We start from the raw sequence: 20,804 nt of genomic DNA, 5'->3' as shown, positions 1-20,804 counted from the left end.
TCTAATTCCCAAGAAGTCCGGTGACCTACGACCAATCCTAGACTTCTGGGAATTGAACAAGTATCTAGTAAAGGAGAAATTCAAGATGGTATCGTTAAAATCAATTCTACCACTCCTCCAACCCAACGATTGGATGTGCTCAATAGATTTGAAGGATGCTTACATGCACATCCCTATCCACCCGTCCTCATGGCGTTACCTGTCTTTCCAATTCCAGAACAAACATTACCAGTATACGGTTCTTCCTTTTGGCCTATCGTCAGCCCCAAGAGTTTTCACAAAATGCATGGCGGTGATGGTGGCATCCTTCCAGCAGAGGGGCATGAGGAGTTTTCCATACCTCGACAACTGGCTTCTAGTGGCATCAAATCCCTCCTTACTCTTAACGCAAGTAGGTCAGTTGACCAAGAGCTTGGACCAATTGGGATTAGTCATCAACCACCAAAAGTCAATTTTCATCTGCCATTTTGATGCCCAATTTTCCAGTCTCACAAGGTCTTTCTGCAATTTATCACAATCTGCTTATGATTTAACTACTCTGAACAATTTTGTATCATCTGCAAATTTGATTATCTCACTCGTCGTATTTCTTTCCAGATCATTTATAAATATATTGAAAAGTAAGGGTCCCAATACAGATCCCTGAGGCACTCCACTGCCCACTCCCTTCCACTGAGAAAACTGTCCATTTAATCCTACTCCCTGTTTCCTGTCTTTTAGCCAGTTTGTAATCCACGAAAGGACATCGCCACCTATCCCATGACTTTTTACTTTTCCTAGAAGCCTCTCATGAGGAACTTTGTCAGACGCCTTAGACTTCTGGCATTAGCATACAAACATTTCAAAGTTTGTTTTCTGTTTGTATTTTCATTCTGCTTTTTAATTGATAGGGATGTTTTAGCTCAGGTGAGTTTTTAGTTACAGGCACTTGGACTACTTTTCTAATTATTGGAACCTCACTGTCGAGATGCCCTAATTCTAATGCATCATTAGTATCCTTTGAAGATACATCTCTCTGAACCATGCGCTGTTGAGCGACTGTCGGCTTTCCCCTTTGTTCTAGTTTAAAAGCTGCTCTATCTCCTTTTTAAAGGTTAGCACCAGCAGCCTGGTTCCACCCTGGTTAAGGTGGAGCCCATCCCTTCGGAAGAGACTCCCCCTTCCCCAAAAGGTTCCCCAGTTCCTAACAAAACTGAATCCCTCTTCCTTGGATTGTTCACCCGAATCTCTTCTAGATTACCTTCACATCTTTTACAAAGCTGGCCTAGCAACTTCGTCTCTAAGAGTTCATCTCAGCGGTTTTTCAGTCTATCACAGGCCACATCGGGGCCAGCCTATTTCACTTCATTCCTTGGTATCTCGCTTCATCAAAGGTCTCAAGAATTAGACCGCCTATATCCAAACCTCGAGTACCATGGAACCTAAATCTAATTCTGGAACAGCTTATGCTATCGCCCTTAGAACCAATGGACTCGGCCCACATAAAATACCTCACATGGAAGGCAGGCTTCCTTGTAGCAGTGACATTGGCGCGCAGAGTTAGTGAGTTACAAGTCTTGGTTCATTATAGCCCCCATCTTCAATTTTATCATCATAAAGCTGTCCTACGAACTCATCCATCGTTCCTTCCAAAGGTGGTTTCACAATTCCACTTAAATCAATCAATCGAACTTCCAATGTTCTTCCCTAAGCCACATCAAAATGAAAGAGAACGTGCTCGGCACACCTTAGACTATAAATGTGCCTTAGCATACTATAAGGAGAGGACACAATCACAAACACGAGCTTCACGGTTATTTGTCTCTTTCAATCCTAATGCACCGGGTATCCCAGTCACTAAACGAACCATTTCTAGCTGGATAGCACAATGTATTCAGTTCTGCTACAGGAAATGGAAGCTCTCTCTTACATCGCACCCAAATGCTCATCAGGTACGAGCAATGGCGACCTCCATAGCTCATCTGAGAAATGTACAGCCCATAGACATTTGCAAGGCGGCTACCTGGTCCTCCCTTCATACCTCCATGTCCCATTAATGCCTAGACCAACAATCATCAGGCGATGCCAGGATGGGGAAAGAAATTCTTCATTCTGTGACATCTCAATAACCTGGTCGACTTTCCACTACAATCAAATACATAACAAAGAAATACACAGACACACAGCGTGATGGGGAGCTATGGACTCCCATGACAGCATGGCTAATTCAGCCCTGCAATCAACCCGTGGACAGCAGGATGAATTAGCCATGCTGACCCACCCACCTCCCTGGAAAGTCGACCTGGCGTACCTTATGTTCATCTACTGCTTAATCTCAGACTGAGGAGAGATCTATTTCCTGCGCGGGAACTCAAGCGCAGCTGCACAGAGCAAAGCTCTTTGGAAGCTCCTCCCCCCGGGCCCTGATTGACAGTTCCCATGACAGCATGGCTAAGTCATCCTTCTATCTACGGAAATACCGTTTACGGTAAGCAAACTTGCTTTCTTCAATGGAAAGGCCTAGATGAAGGGCTCATGCTAAGAAGATTTGAGAAGCAATGTCCAGAAATAGTTTTTCACAGAAAGAGTGGTGGATGAGTGGCACGACCTCCTGGACATGGGCTAAGCAGAGAGGAGCTTCGATCCCAAAGAATTTCTGAAGAGAGAGTGAAAGACTTGATTGGCAGCTGAATCTGGCTGACAGGCTGCTGGTAGGGAGAGAACTAGGAGGTCCATATTCGAAGTGATTTGCCCAAATAACTGGAAAGTTTTCCAGACAAAACCCTGGAATTTTAACATTTCCCCCTCTCCTCAGCTGAATTTTACCTGGGTAAAATTTAGCCAAGCAAGTAGCACCAATATTGGATGCTACCTGGCGAAACAGACTGGTCAGATAAATGATCTCCTGCTCCTGAATATGAATCTCCAGAAGTCCTAGCGAGAATGCCAGTGCTTATGCAGCTGGCTCTGTCTGGCAGGCTGAGTGCCCCTCATGTTGCCTAGTCTGGATGGATGCAGCAGTTGGTGGTGGTCCCAGGGTTTTAGAAGGCTGGATGTTCGAGTAGTGGCTGTGCTGATGCTCGTGGCTGTGGAACCTCACAGTTGGAAGGGGAGGGGAGCTAAAGTGGGCCTGAAAGTCCTGGACTGCTGTATCTGGGGCCCTGAGTGGGGCTTGTAATGCCATAGTCTTCCTGACTGTTTCTGTGCACACAGATCTCGGACGTGGTCGTTCAGTGGACGCCGGTGGAAGAGCTCGGAGATGCTCCCCAGATTGTCTACTCCAAAAAGGTGATGACACAAATCAGCGGGTACAAGTGCCTTATGCTAATCCCAGTCAGGTTTGCTTAGATCCCCTTTACTTCCTGAAAGTCTTTCTCCTTAGTGCCTCTTGATATTGCAGTGTCACTGTACTTTCTGATCACGTCAGTGCGCTTACATCGGCAGGAGTCTCCGGGGAGTGTGGCATGCCGGGCTGAGGAAGACCTGTATGATCCAGGCTATGAACCGGACTGGGCTGTGATCAGTACTGTAGGAACCAGGACTCGAGCCCCAGATGAGGCCCCAGGTAATTAGAAGCTACTCGAGGTGTTGGAAGGAATTGTTTGCAAGTCAGCAAATTGCACCAGAAATGAATTGAAAATCCTGGAGAAGACTGAATTCAGTAGGCGCTGATACGCAGGATGTGCTCCTTTTTATTAAACTGGTAGATTAAGGGATTCTTTCTAAGGAAAGGCCATCGCAATGAGAGCTGGTTTTGTGTGGTCCTGTTGTATCAGAGGCATGCCTTCTCATTTTTGGGTTTCTTGGTCTATTCTGTGTTTGCAGCTCCAGCAGTGAAGGCTGGGCAGCGGGGGAAGTGGTCCTTCTCTCTCAGCCTGTCGGAGCTGACATCCATCCGGAAGAGCAAGCCAGGACTCGGCTGGTCCTATCTTATTTTCATGACCAAAGATGGCGTGTCCATTCAAGCTCTGCACTTCCATCATGGTGGCACAAAGGCTCTTCTGAAGGCCCTCTGCAAATATGTTATCCTGGCCACGTGAGTGAAGGAGAAGACATGACCTAGACGTTTATAGACACTGCTGGGAAAGAGGAGGCAGGCATGGCATGGCTGGGAAGAAAACTGGCACAGTCAGAATGGCAGGAGGCAGCAGGGCTGGCTCTGAGGTGGGGGGGACAGTTGTGCATGCGGGCACTGTGGCAAGGGTGATCACAGAGAGCCTTCTCTGTTGGTGTCTGATCTGGTAGTGACAGGGGCACTCTTGTGAGGAAGTTCTCTGGAGCACATGGCCAAAGCTGAGGGTCTGTTTATTTCCACAGCTCTCCCAAAGATTCCCGCCTGTACCTAGTCTACTCGCATGACTCCTACGCTCTTTCTCATTCCTTTGATGAGCTCCAGCTCTTTGATGAGAATTCTTCCCATCTGGTGTCTGTAAGTACACGCGTCTCTGCTGCCTGAGCTCTGGCCCAGTGCCTCCTGGGGGGGGGGGGGGAATTCCGTGCAGTGCAGATTTTATATTTTGGGCTGGGTCCAGGAAGCAATGATGATGGCATCGGCCCAGGCAGGCCAGAGGGGAAGAGGAAACGTCTGCCCCTGCCTGCTAGAAGAAGGTGGTGGTGGTAGCTGTTGCTGCTGTGGCAACATTGTCTCTTGCGGGCTAGGATAGAGGGGGGGGAGGGCTGGGGGGAGGAAGAAATAAAGCTAGGAGGTTAAGTCCAGGTGGCTGGGTGGGGAGAGAGCTCAGACTTCCTCTATGGGGAGGGTCAAGCCTGGAAGAGAAGAGAGCTGGATGGGGTGGTGAAACATGGAGAATTTGAGATGGGGGGGGGGGAGGGGGTGTCAGAGAAAATTGGTAGGGAGGTGTTGAGCCTGGGGGAGAGAGAACTGTGGGGGGGGGGGGGGGAAGGGACCTGAGGGCAGTTAAGCCTGCGGTTGGAGGTGGGGGATAGAGGGTGGTTAAACTGAGGGGAGTGAGGTGGGGTTTGAACCTACAGGAGGAAGAGACTGCGTTGTGGGGAGAGGGGTTATCATGTACTTTTACAGTACTCCTGGGGGAATTCTGCACTCAATATTCTAAAACTCAGCAAACGTCTGCCTACGTTATTTACCAAACTACCACAATATAACCTTTGTAATAAGTAAAAGTGCAACCCAGAGCCTTTTTATTTTGGGTCCGAATTCCCTTGCGTGCACCCCCATACCCTCTCTCACACACACACTGTGCATGCTCCCTTCTGTTAAGTTTTCTCTGCTCATCATGCCAGTCTCAAACAACCGATGAGAGACCCGTAATGGCGGCAAAGAAGCCCTGAAGCAGACGTTTTCAACATGCGGATCCATGTTGGGGATTGCAAGAAGCAACGGGACTGTGTTTAGAAATAGTTGGGGAGTACCACAAATAAGAACTCTGCAAGTGACTGTTAGGTGTTTGTTCATTTTAATTGCATATATATGAAAAGTAGACTAAAGGGTGGTATAAGTAACAGTGAGTTGCATGAGAGGGCTGGCTATGTTACAGCTAATGAGACAGTGGAGAGTTTATTTTGAACACACGTGGTTTATTGGACCCCATATTGTGAGTAACCTCCATACAGCACCTCGTCTCTTCTTTGGCCACAGCGCTTCTTACAAGACCCCTACTCCGCTACCTTTGGAAGCTTCTCTAAAGTCACCAACTTCTTCCGTGGAGCCCTGAAACCGCATGAGGGCCCGCAGCACAGGCCGCTCTCGGAGATGGCGATGGGGTTAGAGGATGAGCCAGGCTTTGAGGTCATCACCTGTGTAAGTGCCGGGGGAAGGCAAAGGGTTAAGGAGAGAGGTAGCATCTAGCATGGGGGGGGGTGTGATTGAACTTGGATGTTGTGAGAGGGCACTGTAGTCGAGCATTGAAGGGGCTGGGATGTGCATCCTGGCTGTATTGGGCCCCTCGTGTTGTGTCATGGCGAATCCTCGAGCTTATCCATGTCGGCGCACAGATCCAAGACAACTTGATTGGTATGACTGTGTGTGCTGCTCAAATAATATGCACAACACTACTCCATTACCGATGTGTGCTTTAATGGCGTGTCCACGTGCATTGCAGCAGGCAGACCTGGGCGACAGGCCGAATGTTCAGCGCCAGCCGGTGGTGACTGAGCAGGAGTGGGAGAAACACCTAGACTTTGATGGCAGAGTCTCAGGCATGGAGGACTTGAAGAAACGCATCTTTGCTGGGGTAAGCATAGATCTCCTCGCTCTTCCTCCCACTCCACACCCTGGGAGTGAGCCACAGATCCCTTCTCTTTCTCAGACTGGAGCCTACGTTATATGCCCCAGGAGGGAGCCATGGATCTCCTCTCTCGGCTTCTGGCCTCCCTTACAGGGGGTCTCCTCCTGGCCTGCCCTATGTGTCCTGGGAGTGAAACACAGATACTTTTTTCATTCTCTGTACGTTCCCAGATCAGTCCAGACTCTCCTGGGTTTTGCCTCCCTTCCAGCAGATGAAGACCAAGAAAGTTTCACTGACACTGACATATAACCTGGTGTGCCACCTGCCGTCCCTCAGTATTTCTCTGTCTCCAGTGGATGATGGTGGTGGTGCAAAACCTGCAGTCGTAGATTAGTTAAACATTTTTTTTTTTTTTAAATTTAATTTTTTAGTCGAGAAGAGTTCCTCCCAGAAGGTTGCCAGGTCCTGGTGAGGCCATCCCTTCTGCTTGTGAGGCCAGATGCGCCCATGATTTATCTCGCGACTGTGGAGGGCCAGCGACTGGTGAGGCACCTGTGATCCTGTTAGCATGCCGGCGGGAGCTGGTTTCGGCACGGCAGTGGTCACGAGGGCTTTGTCTTGTGCGGCCTAGCTGAGTTGTGCGCTGCGCAGTGAGCCATAATGTCGCCAAAGCAGAAAATGGTGGCATGCCGCGCTTGTGGCTTGTATGCTGCGCAGCTGGATGCCCGGGCCTTCTGTGTGGAATGCAGGTCGGGTCAGGAGAGTTCCTTGATTGGGGGGGGGGGGGGGGGGGGGGGCGTGGAGGGAAACAAGGCCTCCGTTCGGCCAGGCCCTCATCCGACCCTGCAGGGGATGCTGACCAGGAGATCTTGACCACGAGAAGTGGTGATTCTCCTCCTCCCTTTTCCCCAGTGGGGCAGGGAGTCTCTAATGGGGAGGGGAATTTGGATGTCGGTCCCCCAGAGCCAGGGGACGATAATCCATGGGATTTTTCCCTGGAGTTTGTGCTCCTCATGCACAAGGCCTTCCTAGCAAGGAAAGGTACGGGCGGGGGGAAGCAGGCCGCAGAGTGGCCGCTGCTCCCCACTAGTAAGAAACCCAGGGTGGCCTCAGAGGGGTCTGGAGATATCCCGCGGTGCCTGGATGGGTTTCCCAGGGATGGTGAGGATTCAGATGATCCACGGGAGGACCTTCTCGATCAACACGGGGCGGATCCGGATGCGGTGCCAACCCCCAATGCGGCTGATGGCACCAAAGATGACCCTGAGCCGGATGAGTTTCCGGTACATGAAGGGGACGACCCGAGGGTGGTGCGCCTGTTCAAGCGAGAGGAGCTACGGCCTCTTATTCCCCAGGTTCTGGAGGAATTAGTTGTGAAGGTGACTCAGGAGGAGTCGGACAATGAGGGAGTTAATCCGGTCCTGGACGGGCTGAGAGGGCCAACAAGTGCTTTTCCTTTACCAAAGAAGATCCGGAAGTTGGTGAACCGGAAATAGGACTTCCTGGATATGGATCTGAAGGTGGGCAGAGCAATGGCTAAGCTTTACCCCTTGATGGAAGAGACTGGATCTCCTGAAAGAACCGAAGGTGGATGTGGCAGAATCGGCATTTACCAAGAAGTCTACCGGGAGAGCTGATTCTGGTGGCGCCAGTGTGGCCTCTGCAGCCATGGTTTATGGATTTGATCAATTTCGCCTTGGACGGGCCGCTGTGCCTCGCTCATCTTCCTAACCTGTTGCACCAAGGGCCCATATTTTTGGATCAGGCAGATCGCTTCTCTCTCGTGGCTTGGCTTTTGAAAGGCAATATCCGGAGGATGTCATTTCCTCTCTATTGCAAGCTAGGAAGTTGTCAACTTCTTTGGCTTATGTGCAAGTGTGGAGAGTTTTTGAGGCTTGGTGCGAAGAGTACGCAGTTGTACCTACGCGTGCATTGGTGGCGTATATTTTGTCCTTTTTGCAATGAGGGTTGATGAAAGGGTTGGCCTTTAACTCTGAGAGTCCAAGTGGAGGCAAAGGGCAGCCTTAGCTGTGCATCTGTATGTGGTGCGTTTTCTCCGAGGGGGCGAAGCATTTGCAGCCTCTGGTGCACAAGGTTTGTCCCCCCTGGAGTCTTAACTTTGTGCTCAGAGGTTTGTGTACGGCTCCGTTCAAACCGCTGCGTAAAGTGACTCTGAAGGACCTTACCTTGAAGGTTGTTTTTCTGGTAGCAATTTGTTCTGCTAGAAGGATTTCGGAGTTGCAGGCCCTTTCTTGCAGAGATCCTTTTTTTAAGGTAATGGATGCCGGAGTCTCTTTGCGTACAGTTCCATCTTGTCTTCCAAAAGTGGTATTGTCTTTTCCTTTGAATCAGATGATGGAGCTGCTGGCCTTTCTGAGTTTAGACGCTGCGGTGCCTCTTTCAAATGAATTGAAGTCTTTGGCTGTAAAACGGGCCTTGTTGAGATATCTTAAGGTCACTAATTCCTTTAGACTCTCGGATCATCTTTTCGTGCTATGTGCTGGCTCAAAGGGGCATAAAGCTTCAAAGGCCACCATAGTATGATGGTTGGAGGAGGCGCTAGGTTAGGCATATATCTGCCAGGAGCGTACAGTCCCTAAGGGTTTGAAAGTTCATTCTACGTGGTCACAGGCGACATCCTGGGCCGAATGTCAACAAGTGTTGCCACAAGAGATTTGCAGAGTGGCTACTTGGAAGTCGTTGCACACTTCTGCTAGACATTATTATGTGGATGTCCAGGCTCCAGATGCCATGGGCTTTGAAAGCGTGCTTCGAGCGGGACTCTCCAGGTCCCACCCCAGATAGGGAAGCTTTGGTACATCCCAGGAGTCTGGACTGATCTGGGTACGTACAGGGAAAGGAAAATTGGTTCTTACCTGCTAATTTTCATTCCTGTAGTACCACAGATCAGTCCAGAGTCCCTCCCATTAGGAGAAAGTGGATTGGAGAGTCCGCTCAATCTGTTGTTGTAAATAAACTGAAGAAGGGCACAGGTTTTCCTTTGGTTTCTCTTCTGTTATTAATGTTGGAAAGGATTGTTCTCATTAGGGGTTTTTTCCCCATCCTTCTGTTCATTTGGGGGAATGTGTTACGTGGGATGTGTTTGTTTAGTTTCAGTGGTATCTTGGCTTGGGTACAGGTCAATACAGAGGGACTGCAGGCGGCTCACCAGGTTTATATGCCGGTGTCAGCGAAATTTTCTCTCTCGCCATCTGCTGGAAGGGAGGCAAAACCCAGGAATCTGGACTGATCTGTGGTACTACAGGAAGAAAATTAGCAGGTAAGAACCAATTTTCCTGTCTGTGGCTGGCTGACTGTTGCTCAGGCAGGGTCTTACACTCAATCTTGCCTGTCCCTTGGACATATGGACATCTCGTTTTTGCCATGCATTCCCTCAGGAGCAGCAGGGCTGTGTGACACAGAGGTGTTTGCCTTCTTCACAGGGCTTGAGTCCTGGGCTGCGGAAGGATGTGTGGAAGTTTTTGCTAGGCTACTACCCCTGGGAGAGCACATCGGAAGAGCGGAAAGCCCTGCTGAGGAGGAAGACGTGAGTTCTGACTGTTTCCAGTGCGTGTCTGCAGGATTTCTGGAATGGGTGTCTGCTGGGCCCTCCTGGGGAAGAGTGTCTGACCCCATGCCATTGCAAGGTTCTTGGATGGAGTGTTTGCATTACAGGGGTAGGTGTGTCCTTCTCACATGTCGCCATGCCTCTCCCATAGTGATGAATACTTTCGCATGAAGCTACAGTGGAAGTCGGTGACTGAAGATCAGGAGAAAAGGAACTCATTGCTTCGAAGTTACCGTAGCCTTATAGGTGAGTGAGAGAGAGGCTGTTCTAAGAATCACTGTCAGCGCTGAGAGCAGGGCATCGGCACATCCCCATGGGTAAATGGGGGAGGAGCAGGCCCAGGGGATACTCTAGGCACAGCCTCAGGTGAGGGAGGAAGGATCAGGCCCAGGGGTTACTCTCTGCTTTAGGTGAGGGAGGAAGGAGCAAGCTCGGGTTACTCACTGCAGCCTCATAGGTGAGTGAAATTTCAGACTTATTAGTAAAAATTTGTGACCTATCATTAAAATTGTCCAATGTACCTGAAAACTGGAGGGTGGCCAATATAACCCCAATATTTAAAAAGGGCTCCAGGGGAGATCTGGGAAATTTGTAGACTGGTGAGCCTGACTTCGGTGCCGGGAAAAATTGTGGAAACTTGTAAAGAATAAAATCACAGAACGTTTAAATAGACCTGGTTTAATGGGACGCAGCCAGCATGGATTTACCCAAGGGAAGGCTTGCCTCACAACCACCTACATTGTGATAAAGGGGTGAATAAACATGTGGACAAAGGTGGACCGGTAGTTTCCTGTACATATCCAGATCAGTCCAGACTCTTGGGTTTTGCCTTCCCTCCAGTAGATGGAGACAGAGAAAGTTTCGCTGACACTGGCACGTAACCTAGAGTGCCACCTGCAGTCCCTCAGTATTTTTCTGTCTCCAGCAGATGGGTGCAAAACCTGCTGTCTGAGGATTAGTTAAAAAAAAACAAAAAAATAGAGGCAAAGTTTAGGAGTGAAGAGTACCTCCCAGAAGGTTGGCAAGTCCTGGTGGGGGCCATCCCTTCTGGTTTGGAGGTGGATGAGCAGGGGCTTGGGAACCTTTGTTGGCTCAGTCCTTTTTGCCGTTGGGGGGTGGAAACTGGTGGTGCTAGCTCCCCCCCCCCCCCCCCCCCAGGAGGATGCCCAGAGCCTGCTATAAGCTTAGCTTAAGGAAAGTGGTCGATTGCATTTTCTCTTAAAGTTTTCGAGTGGGGGGGGGGGGGGGCGGCGTCCTCCAGCAAAGGAAGCTGAAAGTCCTCCGAAAGCGGATCCCGATAGGATAATAGAGCCCTTTGCAGAGGACACATGTGAGCAAAAGCCCATGGAACCAATTCCAGCAAGGAAGCCATTGAACCCAGGACCTGTAAATAATCCCAGACCCTGGGAACCAACAGACAGCCGAAGGACCTGACTCTGCAACTTGAATTACCCTCTTCATAGTCAGAAGCATCTTCCCTATCCGGGTATCGAAGCGTGTCCCCAGATATTCCAGTGACTGGGCTGGCTTCAAATGACTGCTAGATTCGTCACCCAGCCCAATGAGTCCAGGAGGCGCAGGACCTGCTGGACGGAGCGACAACAATCCACTTCTGACTTCGTCCGTACTAGCTAATCATCCAGGTACAGATGTAGCAGAATATCTTCCTTCCTGAGTGCTGCCGCCACTACCACCATCACCTATGTGAACATGCGCGGTGCTGTTGCTATTCCAAAGGGAAGGACCTGAAATTGGAAATGCTCCCCCAGGACCATGAACCTCAGGAACCTCCAGTGTTAGGCCCGAATGGGGATATGGAGATAGGCTTCCGTCAAGCCCAACGACGCCAGAAGCTCCCCTTTGCGCACTGCTGCTATCAAAGTGCGCAACGTCTCCATCCGAAAACGCGGCACTCGGAGGGCAGCATAGACCTTCTGAAGATCAAGAATGAGCTGAGAGATCCCCTCCTTTTTGGGCACCGGTCTCCTGAGGGGGCACTGGAACAATGGCGCACAGGAGCTGTAGCCGTTGCAAAGTATCCCTCACCGCCTTTCGTTTGTACTGGGAGAAGCAGCAGGAGACTACAAAAGCATCACTGAGCGGACGAGAAAATTCTAAGGCTTAGCCACCTCCAGGACCCATTGGTCCAAGGTGATCCTGGTCCATTCCTCGTAAAAGAGGGTCAGCCTCCCTCCGACAGCCATCGGAGAGGAGCGGACCAGCCTGCCTTCATTGATCTATCTTACTTCAGCTTCCCTCCTGGGGGCCACCATCCCTTGGAGGTCTGCATTGGGCTCAAAAGGACTACTCTCTGCTCGAATTCTGTTTTTGTGCCGCCAGCCCAGGGCTTCTGCCAGGGCAAATTCTCCTCGCCTTTCGAAAACGAGCTCACGGAGGGAAAGACATCTTGGGGGTTTTCCTGTCCTCCGTCAGCTTATTGCCCTTCGACTCCCCCAACTGCTTCATGAGGTGCTCCAGATCCTCTCTAAAGAGCAGCCTGCCCTTGAAGGGGAGGTTAGACAGCTGGGCTTTAGGCCACACATCCACTGACCAATTTCATAGCCATAGGAGTTTCCGCAATCGCAGAGGCAATACTCCTTGCAGAAGTGCAGATCAGGTCATAAAGGGCATCTGCCACATAAGCCACTCCCGCTTCCAAGTGGGCAGCATGAGCCACCTCAACAATAGTCCCCAATCGCTTATCGTGTACCTTCTGCACCCAGCACAAGCAGCTTCTCTGCATCAAGCTTCCACACACCACCACATGAAGGCTCAAAGCTGAAACCTCAAACAGCCTCTTAAGTAGAATTTCCAGCTTCTGATCCTGGATATCCTTCAGAGCGGCCGAACCTGCCACCGGGATGGTCGTCGTCGTCGTCTTGGTAACTGCGGAAACTGCCGCATCCACCTTGGGAATCTCCCATGACTCCAAGGTCTGTTCCGGCAAGGGATATAACTTAGCCATAGCCCTTGCTACCTTCAAGCCCGCTTCAGGAGATTTCCACTCCTGATCCACCAATTTCTTCACCTTCTTAGGCAATAGAAAGGCCTTAGGGGGCCCTCGTAATCCCTCCAGGACTGGGTTTACCTTCTCATTATCCAAATCTTCCTGAGACCATAATCTCCAGCTCCTCAAGCCCCTGGGGAATTAGCGGGCCCAGCTCATCCCTATGGAACAGGTGGACTACCCGAGGATCGTTCCCTTCCGCAATCGGAACCTCGTCCAGATCATGCAATGAATCCCCCAACACAATAATAGGATCCTGGTCTGGCTCCTGCATCAGATCCTCCAATATGTCAGCAGGGTTCTTGTCCAGATGCCCCGAACCTTCCTGCATCTGATCTGGATCATTTGTCTCCTCTGACATGTCTTCTTCCACTGCTGACCTCTTGAGACCCAAGGCCTTCAGGATCCCTTTGGACTCTGCATGACTACGATCCCCAGGCTTTTTAGCCGCCCGGGACTGCCTGGGTAAAGACCTCTTGGTCCCTGCTTCCTTCCTGGTCAAATAGGACTTATGGAGCAGAAGGACAAAATCTGTTGAAAAAGCTTCCGTATCTGAAGAAAAAAGGTCCGGATCTGCGTCCCCGTATGCCTCTTCCCTTCCCCTACCACCAGCAGGGTTTTGCTCTGTGGGAAACAGTGTGGGAGGGGAGTCCCAAGGCTCTGAATCAGCAGCCTGACTCCAAGCACCTGCAGACAAAATGGCTGCCGGCTCCTTCGACTCCCCACCCCCGGGGCCTCCAGAACAGGTCCAGTCGACCTTGTGAGCTTGCCACCCCCAGGGGGACCCGCAGAGGTCCCAGCCCCTCCGGAGACATTCCTGGAAAAATGCAGTCGAATTAAGGCGAGCTCGCCTTGAACCGCAGCCACGACAAACTTTGCTGCGCTGTGTAGGAAGCGGCATGCCAGTGCGATCGGGCCTAAAAATAGCCCCTGCCAGTGCGAAGAGAGAGAGGCGCTGTCCAGCGCTGAAATGGCTCCTGGGCCCGGAGAGGATTTGGATCAGTTGATGAAGGGGAATAGATTGCTGGAGGACAAGAGGCCCAGTACAAAAGTGTTTCCACCTCGTGCCCGGTTTCAGGATTCACGCGGGTTTAGGTCTGGCAAGTTCTCTTCTGGCACCTCTGTGAAGCAGGGAGGTGGGCGCCAGCAGTCCTTTCGCGGAGCCCGCAGGTCGGCCAGAGATGGGGCCAGTCAGGGCACCGGAGGTGGAAAGTCAGCGCAGTGAAGCCAGAGTTCCCCACTTCTGCGTAGAAGCTGTAGGAGGCAGATTGTCCAGCTTTTGCGAGGAGTGGGAAAGGATTACCTCGGACCAATGGGTTCTGGAGGTAGTAAGAGGGCTATGTTATAGAATTTTCATGTGCGGTGAGAGGCTCTTGTAGAGTCCCCTGTTGTCTCTCGCAACAAACGAGAGGCGGTGTGGGGACGCTGCAGAGGTTGCGCGACCTAAAGGCCATAGTCCCTGTCCCATTTGCGGATTGAAGGGAGGGAAGATATTCCATTTACTTTGTGGTTCCCAAGAAGGAGGGCACGTTTCACTCCATTCTCGATTTACCGAAGGTAAACTCGTCCATTCAGCTTCCACGTTTTCCCATGGAGACGCTACGCACCGTAGTGGTGGCAGTTCACCCGCGTGAATCCTGAAACCGGGCACGAGGTGGAAACACTTTTGTACTGGGCCTCTTGTCCTCCAGCAATCTATTCCCCTTCATCAACTGATCCAAATCCTCTCCGGGCCCAGGAGCCATTTCAGCGCTGGACAGCGCCTCTCTCTCTTCGCACTGGCAGGGGCTTCCTTGGACCTGATGGAGGCGTACCTGCGCATTCCTATTCGGAAGGAGCATCAGAAGTTTCTGTTTCATGGTGTTGGGTCAACATTTTCAGTTCTGGGCCCTTCCTTTTGCCTGTGCCACGCACATTCACCAAACTGATGATGGTGGTGGAAGTGGCCCTTCGCAAGGAAGGAATTTTGGTACATCCGTACCTGGACGATTGGCTCATTCGAGCAAATTCAAAGGAGGAATGCGAGAGTCTCTTCAGAGAGTGAAGAACACCTTGCGGTTGCTGGGTTGTGCCAAAGAGTCACTTGGAACCGACCCAATCCTTGGTGTATCTGGGGCCCGCTTTGACACTCAGAAGGGGGTAGGGTCTTCCTGGTAGCGGACTGGATAGTGAAGTTGCAATCCCAGGTGAAGCAACTTGTTCAGTTGGCGGTTCCGAAAGTGTGGGACTATTTGTAAGTTCTAGGGTCCATGGCTTCCATATTAGATTTGATTCCCTGGGCGTTTGCGCAAATGAGACCTCTGCAACGTGCGCTGTTGTCCAGGTGGAGTCCATTGTCGGAGGAGTACCATCTTCCCTTGCTCCTTCTACGAGAATCCAGGTCCAGTCTCTCGTGGTGGCTGTCTCGTCACAATTTGGGGAAGGGGATGGATCTGGAGCCTCCGGACTGGGTGCTGGTTTCCACGGACGCCAGTCTATCGGGTTGGAGGGCAGTATGTTTGGGTCAGTCGGCCCGCCCAAGATCTTTGGCTACTAGGGGAAGAGTCCTGGTCCATCAATCGCCTTGAGATGAGGGCGGTCTGACGAGCCCTGGAAGTTTTCCTGCCCCTGGTCAGGGGGAGGATGGTTCGGGTGTTCAGACAACGCGACAGTGGTGGCGTACATCGATCGGCAGGGCGGTACAAAGAGTCATGCCGTGGCGCTGGAAGCTCGACGATTGTTTGCGTGGGCGGAGCGCCATCTCGAAAGCCTAGCAGCGTCACATGTAGCAGGGGTCGACAATCTGCAAGCAGCAGCTGGATCCAGGGGAATGGTAGTTGTCCCATGAGGCTTGGAATCACATCTGCGCCAGGTGAGGCGTTCCCCAGCTAGATCTTATGGCGACGCAAGTCAACTTGGACTGAGAGATTTTTCAGTCGACAAAAGGAGGTTGGCTCGGTGGGCCTCGATGCTCTAGTGTACCCTTGGCCGACAGGAATTCTACTGTATATGTTTCCTCTGTGGCCTCTCATCGGTCGGGTCCTGAGACGTATCCCGGAAGTGTGGTACTGGTGGCACCAGAGTGGCTGCGTCGGCCATAGTTCGAAGATCTGGTGCAGCTCGCGGTAGAGGGATCTCTTAGGCTAGATCATCTTCCAGGGTTGCTGCATCAGGGGCCCATATTCTCGTATCAGGAGGATCACTTCTGTCTCGCGGCCCTCCCTTTGAGAGGTGGAGACTGCACCTGAAGGGATATTCTGAACAGGTCATTTCCACGCTTCTGCAGGCTAGGAGGCCTGCTACGTCCCTAGCGTATGTTAGGCTCTGGAGAGTTTTTGAAGCGTGGTGTCTTCAGCGACGGTTGGACCCCCTGGCAGTGGATGTTCCCTATAATTTGGAGTTCTTGCAGCAGGGGTTGTCCAAGGGTTTAGCGTACAGCTCGCTTCACGTGCAGGTTACTGTGTTGACTTTGCTTAGAGGCAAATGTCGTGGTCGGGCGCTTGCCGCTCATCTGAATACGGTTAAGCATTTGCGCCCTCCAGTTCGAAAGATTTGCCCAGCTTGGAGTTTAAACTTAGTTCTTCGCATCCTTTGTGGAGCCCCGTTTGAGCCTTTGAGGAGGGTGACCCTAAAGGATTTGTCACTGAAGGCGGTGTTTCTGGTGGCCATTTGTTCTGCTAGGCAGATTTCGAAGCTGCAGGCCCTGTCTTGTAGGGATCTGTTTTTGCGGCTTTATAGTGACAGGGTTTCGTTATGCACAGTGCCTTCCTTTTTACCAAAAGTGGTGTCTTCTTTACATGTCAATCAGGCGGTGGAGCTACCGGGGTTTATGTAGTGGTCGAGGGATTCCCCTCAGGAACAGAGTGTTACATCTCTTGGATGTGCGGCGGATGCTGTTACTTTATCTAGAGGTTTACGAACGATTTTCGCCGGTCAGATCATCTCTTTGTCTTGTACAGCGGAGCGAAGAAAGGGGACAAAGCCTCTTAGGCTACTGTTTCACGTTGGCTGAAGGAGGTGATTTGTTCAGCGTACATCTGTAAAGGTCGCCAGATTCCTGTGGGTTTGAGAGTGCATTCCACAAGGGTGCAGGCAGCGTGTCAGCTCCTGTCACTCCAGGAGATTTGTAGGTCTGCGGTGAGGTCCTCCATTCATATTCTCACCAGACATTACCGCTTGGATGTAAGGGCGCAAGACGAGGCCTCCTTTGAGAGAGTTCTGCGTGCGGGTCTTTCGGGTTCCCACCCAGTGTAGGGATGCTTGGGTACATCCCACTTGTCTGGACTGATCTGGGTATGAACAGGAAAGGAAAATTTGGTTCTTACCTGCTAATTTTCATTCCTGTAATACCACGGATCAGTCCAGAGACCCACCCCTTCAATGCCGAAAGACTGAATTTCCTGCCAAGTTGATACTCAAGTTTTATATTAAAATAAAAAAAAAAAAGAGGAATCCTTTTTGGGCAGGATCTACAGTGTTCCAGTTCCAGTGTGTTTTAGTTTGTGGACGAGTAAAGTCTGCAGTTTTGGGGGGTTTCCAGCCCTTTTAGATCAATTTGCCCGTGCAAGCTGTTTTAAGATTTATCTTGGCTTGGGTCCTGGTCAGTACTGAGAGGACTGCAGGGGGCACTCTCGGTTATGTAGCAGTGCTTCAAAGTTTTTTGTTCTCTGCCTCCACTGCTGGTAGGGATACAAAACCCACTTGTCTGGACTGATCGTTTCTGTTCATACCCAGGTTATTTACTCTTTCGGGGATATTCCATGAAGTTAGCAAGTAGCTCATTTAAAACAAATCGTAGAAAATTATTTTTCATTCAATCTATAATTAAGCTCTGGAATTTATTGCCAGAGGATGTGGTTATGGCAGTTAGTGTAACTGGGTGTAAAAAAGGTTTAGATAAGTTCCTAGAGGAAAAATCCATAAACTGCTATTAATTAATAAGCAATAGTAGCTTGAGATTTATTTAGTGTTTGGTTACTTGCCAGGTACTTGTGACTTGGATTGGCCACTGTTGGAAACAGGATGCTGGGCTTGATGGACCCTTGGTCTGACTCAGTATGGCATATCTTATGTTCTTATGAGGGAGAGGGGACAGACCCAGGATTACGACTCATTTTTTTTGGTGTTCTCGTCATCCTTCCCTCTTGTGTATTTTAGAGAGAGATGTTAGTCGAACGGATCGTAATAACAAGTTCTATGAGGGAAGCAGTAATCCTGGCCTGGTGCTGCTCAACGACGTGCTCATGACATACTGCATGTTTAACTTTGATCTGGGTGAGTGATCCTTTATCTGCTTCCTCCTGTCATGGATAGAGATCGGCCTTGTATCGGGCCTATGTAGAGAAGTCTGGCCTCGCAGTAACGAGGTGGAAGTGTGCAGGGTAGGGTGAGGCCCCCTCCGTGTCACAGTGGGCAGTAGTTTGATTTGAATCTTTTCTTTCCCAAGGGAGATCCCTTCAGCCGTCTTCATCAAATGCTCTGGATCTGACAGCTTGGCCTTCGGCTCCATGAACTCCTTACTGCAGAATACGTAGGGACCATCGTTTTCAGTTTATATTTTATTTTGCCTGGGAATTTCAGTGTTATAATAGAAAAAAGTCAATGGAAAAATTATATAACACTTTTTAAAAATATATCCGAAGCAAGAAACCTGTGAGGGAGTCGGTTGGACCATTAGATGACCGAGGGGTTAAAGGGGCTCTTAGGGAAGATAAGGCCATTGCAGAAAGACTAAACAAATTCTTTGCTTCCGTGTTTACTAATGAGGATGTTGGGCAGATACCAGTTCCGGAGATGGTTTTCAGGGGTGATGACTCAGACGAACTGAACGAAATCACTGTGAACCTGGAAGATGTAGTAGGCCAGATTGACAAACTAAAGAGTGGCAAATCACCTGGACCGGATGGTATGCATCCTAGGGTAATGAAGGAACTCAAAAATGAAATTTCTGATTTATTAGTTAAAATTTGTAACCTATCATTAAAATCATCCATTGTACCTGAAGACTGGAGGGTGGCAAATGTAACCCCAATATTTAAAAAAGGCTCCAGGGGCAATCCGGGTAACTATAGACCGGTGAGCCTGACTTCAGTGCCGGTGAAAATAGTGGAAACTATTCTCAAGATCAAAATCGTAGAGCATATAGAAAGACATGGTTTAATGGAACACAGTCAGCATGGATTTACCCAAGGGAAGTCTTGCCTAACAAATCTGCTTCAATTTTTTGAAGGGGTTAATAAACATGTGGATAAAGGTGAACCTGTAGATGTGCTGTATTTGGATTTTCAGAAGGCGTTTGACAAAGTCCCTCATGAGAGGCTTCTAAGAAAACTAAAAAGTCATGGGATAGGAGGCGATGTCCTTTCGTGGATTACAAACTGGTTAAAAGACAGGAAACAGAGTAGGATTAAATGATCAATTTTCTCAGTGGAAAAGGGTAAACAGTGGAGTGCTTCAGGGATCTGTACTTAGACCGGTGCTTTTCAATATATATATATATATATATATATATATATATATATATATATATATATATATATATAAATGATCTGGAAAGGAATACAATGAGTGAGGTTATCAAATTTGCGGATGATACAAAATTATTCAGAGTAGTTAAATCACAAGCGGATTGTGATACATTACAGGAGGACCTTGCAAGACTGGAAGATTGGGCATCCAAATGGCAGATGAAATTTAATGTGGACAAGTGCAAGGTGTTGCATATAGGGAAAAATAACCCTTGCTGTAGTTACACGATGTTAGGTTCCATATTAGGAGCTACCACCCAGGAAAAAGATCTAGGCATCATAGTGGATAATACTTTAAAATCGTCGGCTCAGAATGTTAGGAATTATTAGGAAGGGAATGGTTAATAAAACGGAAAATGTCATGATGCCTCTATATCACTCCATGGTGAGACCGCACCTTGAATACTGTGTACAATTCTGGTTGCTGCATCTCAAAAAAGATATAGTTGCGATGAAGAAGGTACAGAGAAGGGCAACCAAAATGATAAAGGGGATGGAACAGCTCCCCTATGAGGAAAAGCTGAAGAGGTTAGGGCTGTTCAGCTTGGAGAAGAGACGGCTGAGGGGTGGATATGATAGAGGTATTTAAGATCATGAGAGGTCTTCAACGAGTAGATGTGAATCAGTTCTTTTACACTTTCAAATAATAGAAGGACTAGGGGGCATTCCATGAAGTTAGCAAGTAGCACATTTAAGACTAATTGGAGAAAATTCTTTTTCACTCAATGCACAATTAAGCTCTGGAATTTGTTGCCAGAGGATGTGGTTAGTGCAGTTAGTGTAGCTGGGTTTAAAAAAGATTTGGATAAGTTCTTGGAGGAGAAGTCCATTACCTGCTATTAATCAAGTTTACTTAGGGATTAGCCACTGCTATTAATTGCATCAGTAGCATGGGATCTTCTTGGTGTTTGGGTAATTGCCAGGTTCTTATGGCTTGGTTTGGCCTCTGTTGGAAACAGGATGCTGGGCTTGATGGACCCTTGGTCTGACCCAGCATGGCAATTTCTTATGTTCTTAGGAGAAAAATCAGTGGAAAAGTCATTTTCCACTTATTTCATTTTTGTTCTAATATAGAAATTCCCAAGCCAAATAAAATAAAAACTGAAAATGAAGGTTCCTAAGTATACACTATGAGACATTAGTGTTGAGGGAAATCTCTGCAATCCCCTCCCCTCCCCTTGGATTGTAGGGCACTGGCACAGCCACAGACTCCATGGCTCTCATATGATGACTTTCCATGCAGGGTACGTGCAGGGAATGAGTGACCTGCTCTCGCCTATCCTCTACGTCATGCAGAATGAGGTGGATGCTTTCTGGTGCTTCTGTGCTTTCATGGAGCTAGTGGTGAGTGGCCTGGGGAGGGGGGCATGCATTGTTCTGGGGGAGGGGGAGTTTGGGGGTGGGGGGAGGTGCAGTGCTCTTAGTATCTGGACCCTTTTATCTATGATAGAGAGCAATGGTACAGTCCCTTCAGGGTATGGATGTCACCTAACATCTTAGCGCTACCCTACCACTTAGGATTAACTCATTGAGTCACT

General features: G+C 49.5%; 1 protein-coding gene across 3 annotated transcripts in view; it reads left to right on the top strand.

Moving 5' to 3' along the window:
- Positions 1 to 20,804, top strand: part of TBC1D17 (TBC1 domain family member 17) — a 38,965-nt gene that overhangs the window by 5,008 nt on the left and 13,153 nt on the right. For 2 of the 3 annotated variants that reach the window (XM_029584153.1, XM_029584151.1), the window contains exons 3-12: positions 3,193 to 3,267; positions 3,424 to 3,544; positions 3,805 to 4,015; positions 4,297 to 4,408; positions 5,597 to 5,758; positions 6,060 to 6,191; positions 9,629 to 9,732; positions 9,905 to 9,999; positions 17,897 to 18,013; positions 20,510 to 20,610. In XM_029584153.1, coding sequence (XP_029440013.1) covers positions 3,193 to 3,267; positions 3,424 to 3,544; positions 3,805 to 4,015; positions 4,297 to 4,408; positions 5,597 to 5,758; positions 6,060 to 6,191; positions 9,629 to 9,732; positions 9,905 to 9,999; positions 17,897 to 18,013; positions 20,510 to 20,610 — 1,230 coding nt within the window. The remainder of the gene's footprint in view (positions 1 to 3,192; positions 3,268 to 3,423; positions 3,545 to 3,804; positions 4,016 to 4,296; positions 4,409 to 5,596; positions 5,759 to 6,059; positions 6,192 to 9,628; positions 9,733 to 9,904; positions 10,000 to 17,896; positions 18,014 to 20,509; positions 20,611 to 20,804) is intronic. The other variant, XM_029584152.1, reaches the window with a different exon arrangement.

Source organism: Rhinatrema bivittatum, chromosome 19 (assembly GCF_901001135.1).
Source record: "Rhinatrema bivittatum chromosome 19, aRhiBiv1.1, whole genome shotgun sequence".
Lineage (NCBI taxonomy): Eukaryota > Metazoa > Chordata > Amphibia > Gymnophiona > Rhinatrematidae > Rhinatrema > Rhinatrema bivittatum.
Note: the sequence above shows the minus strand (reverse complement) of the source record. Positions and strands in the feature narration are given on the sequence as shown.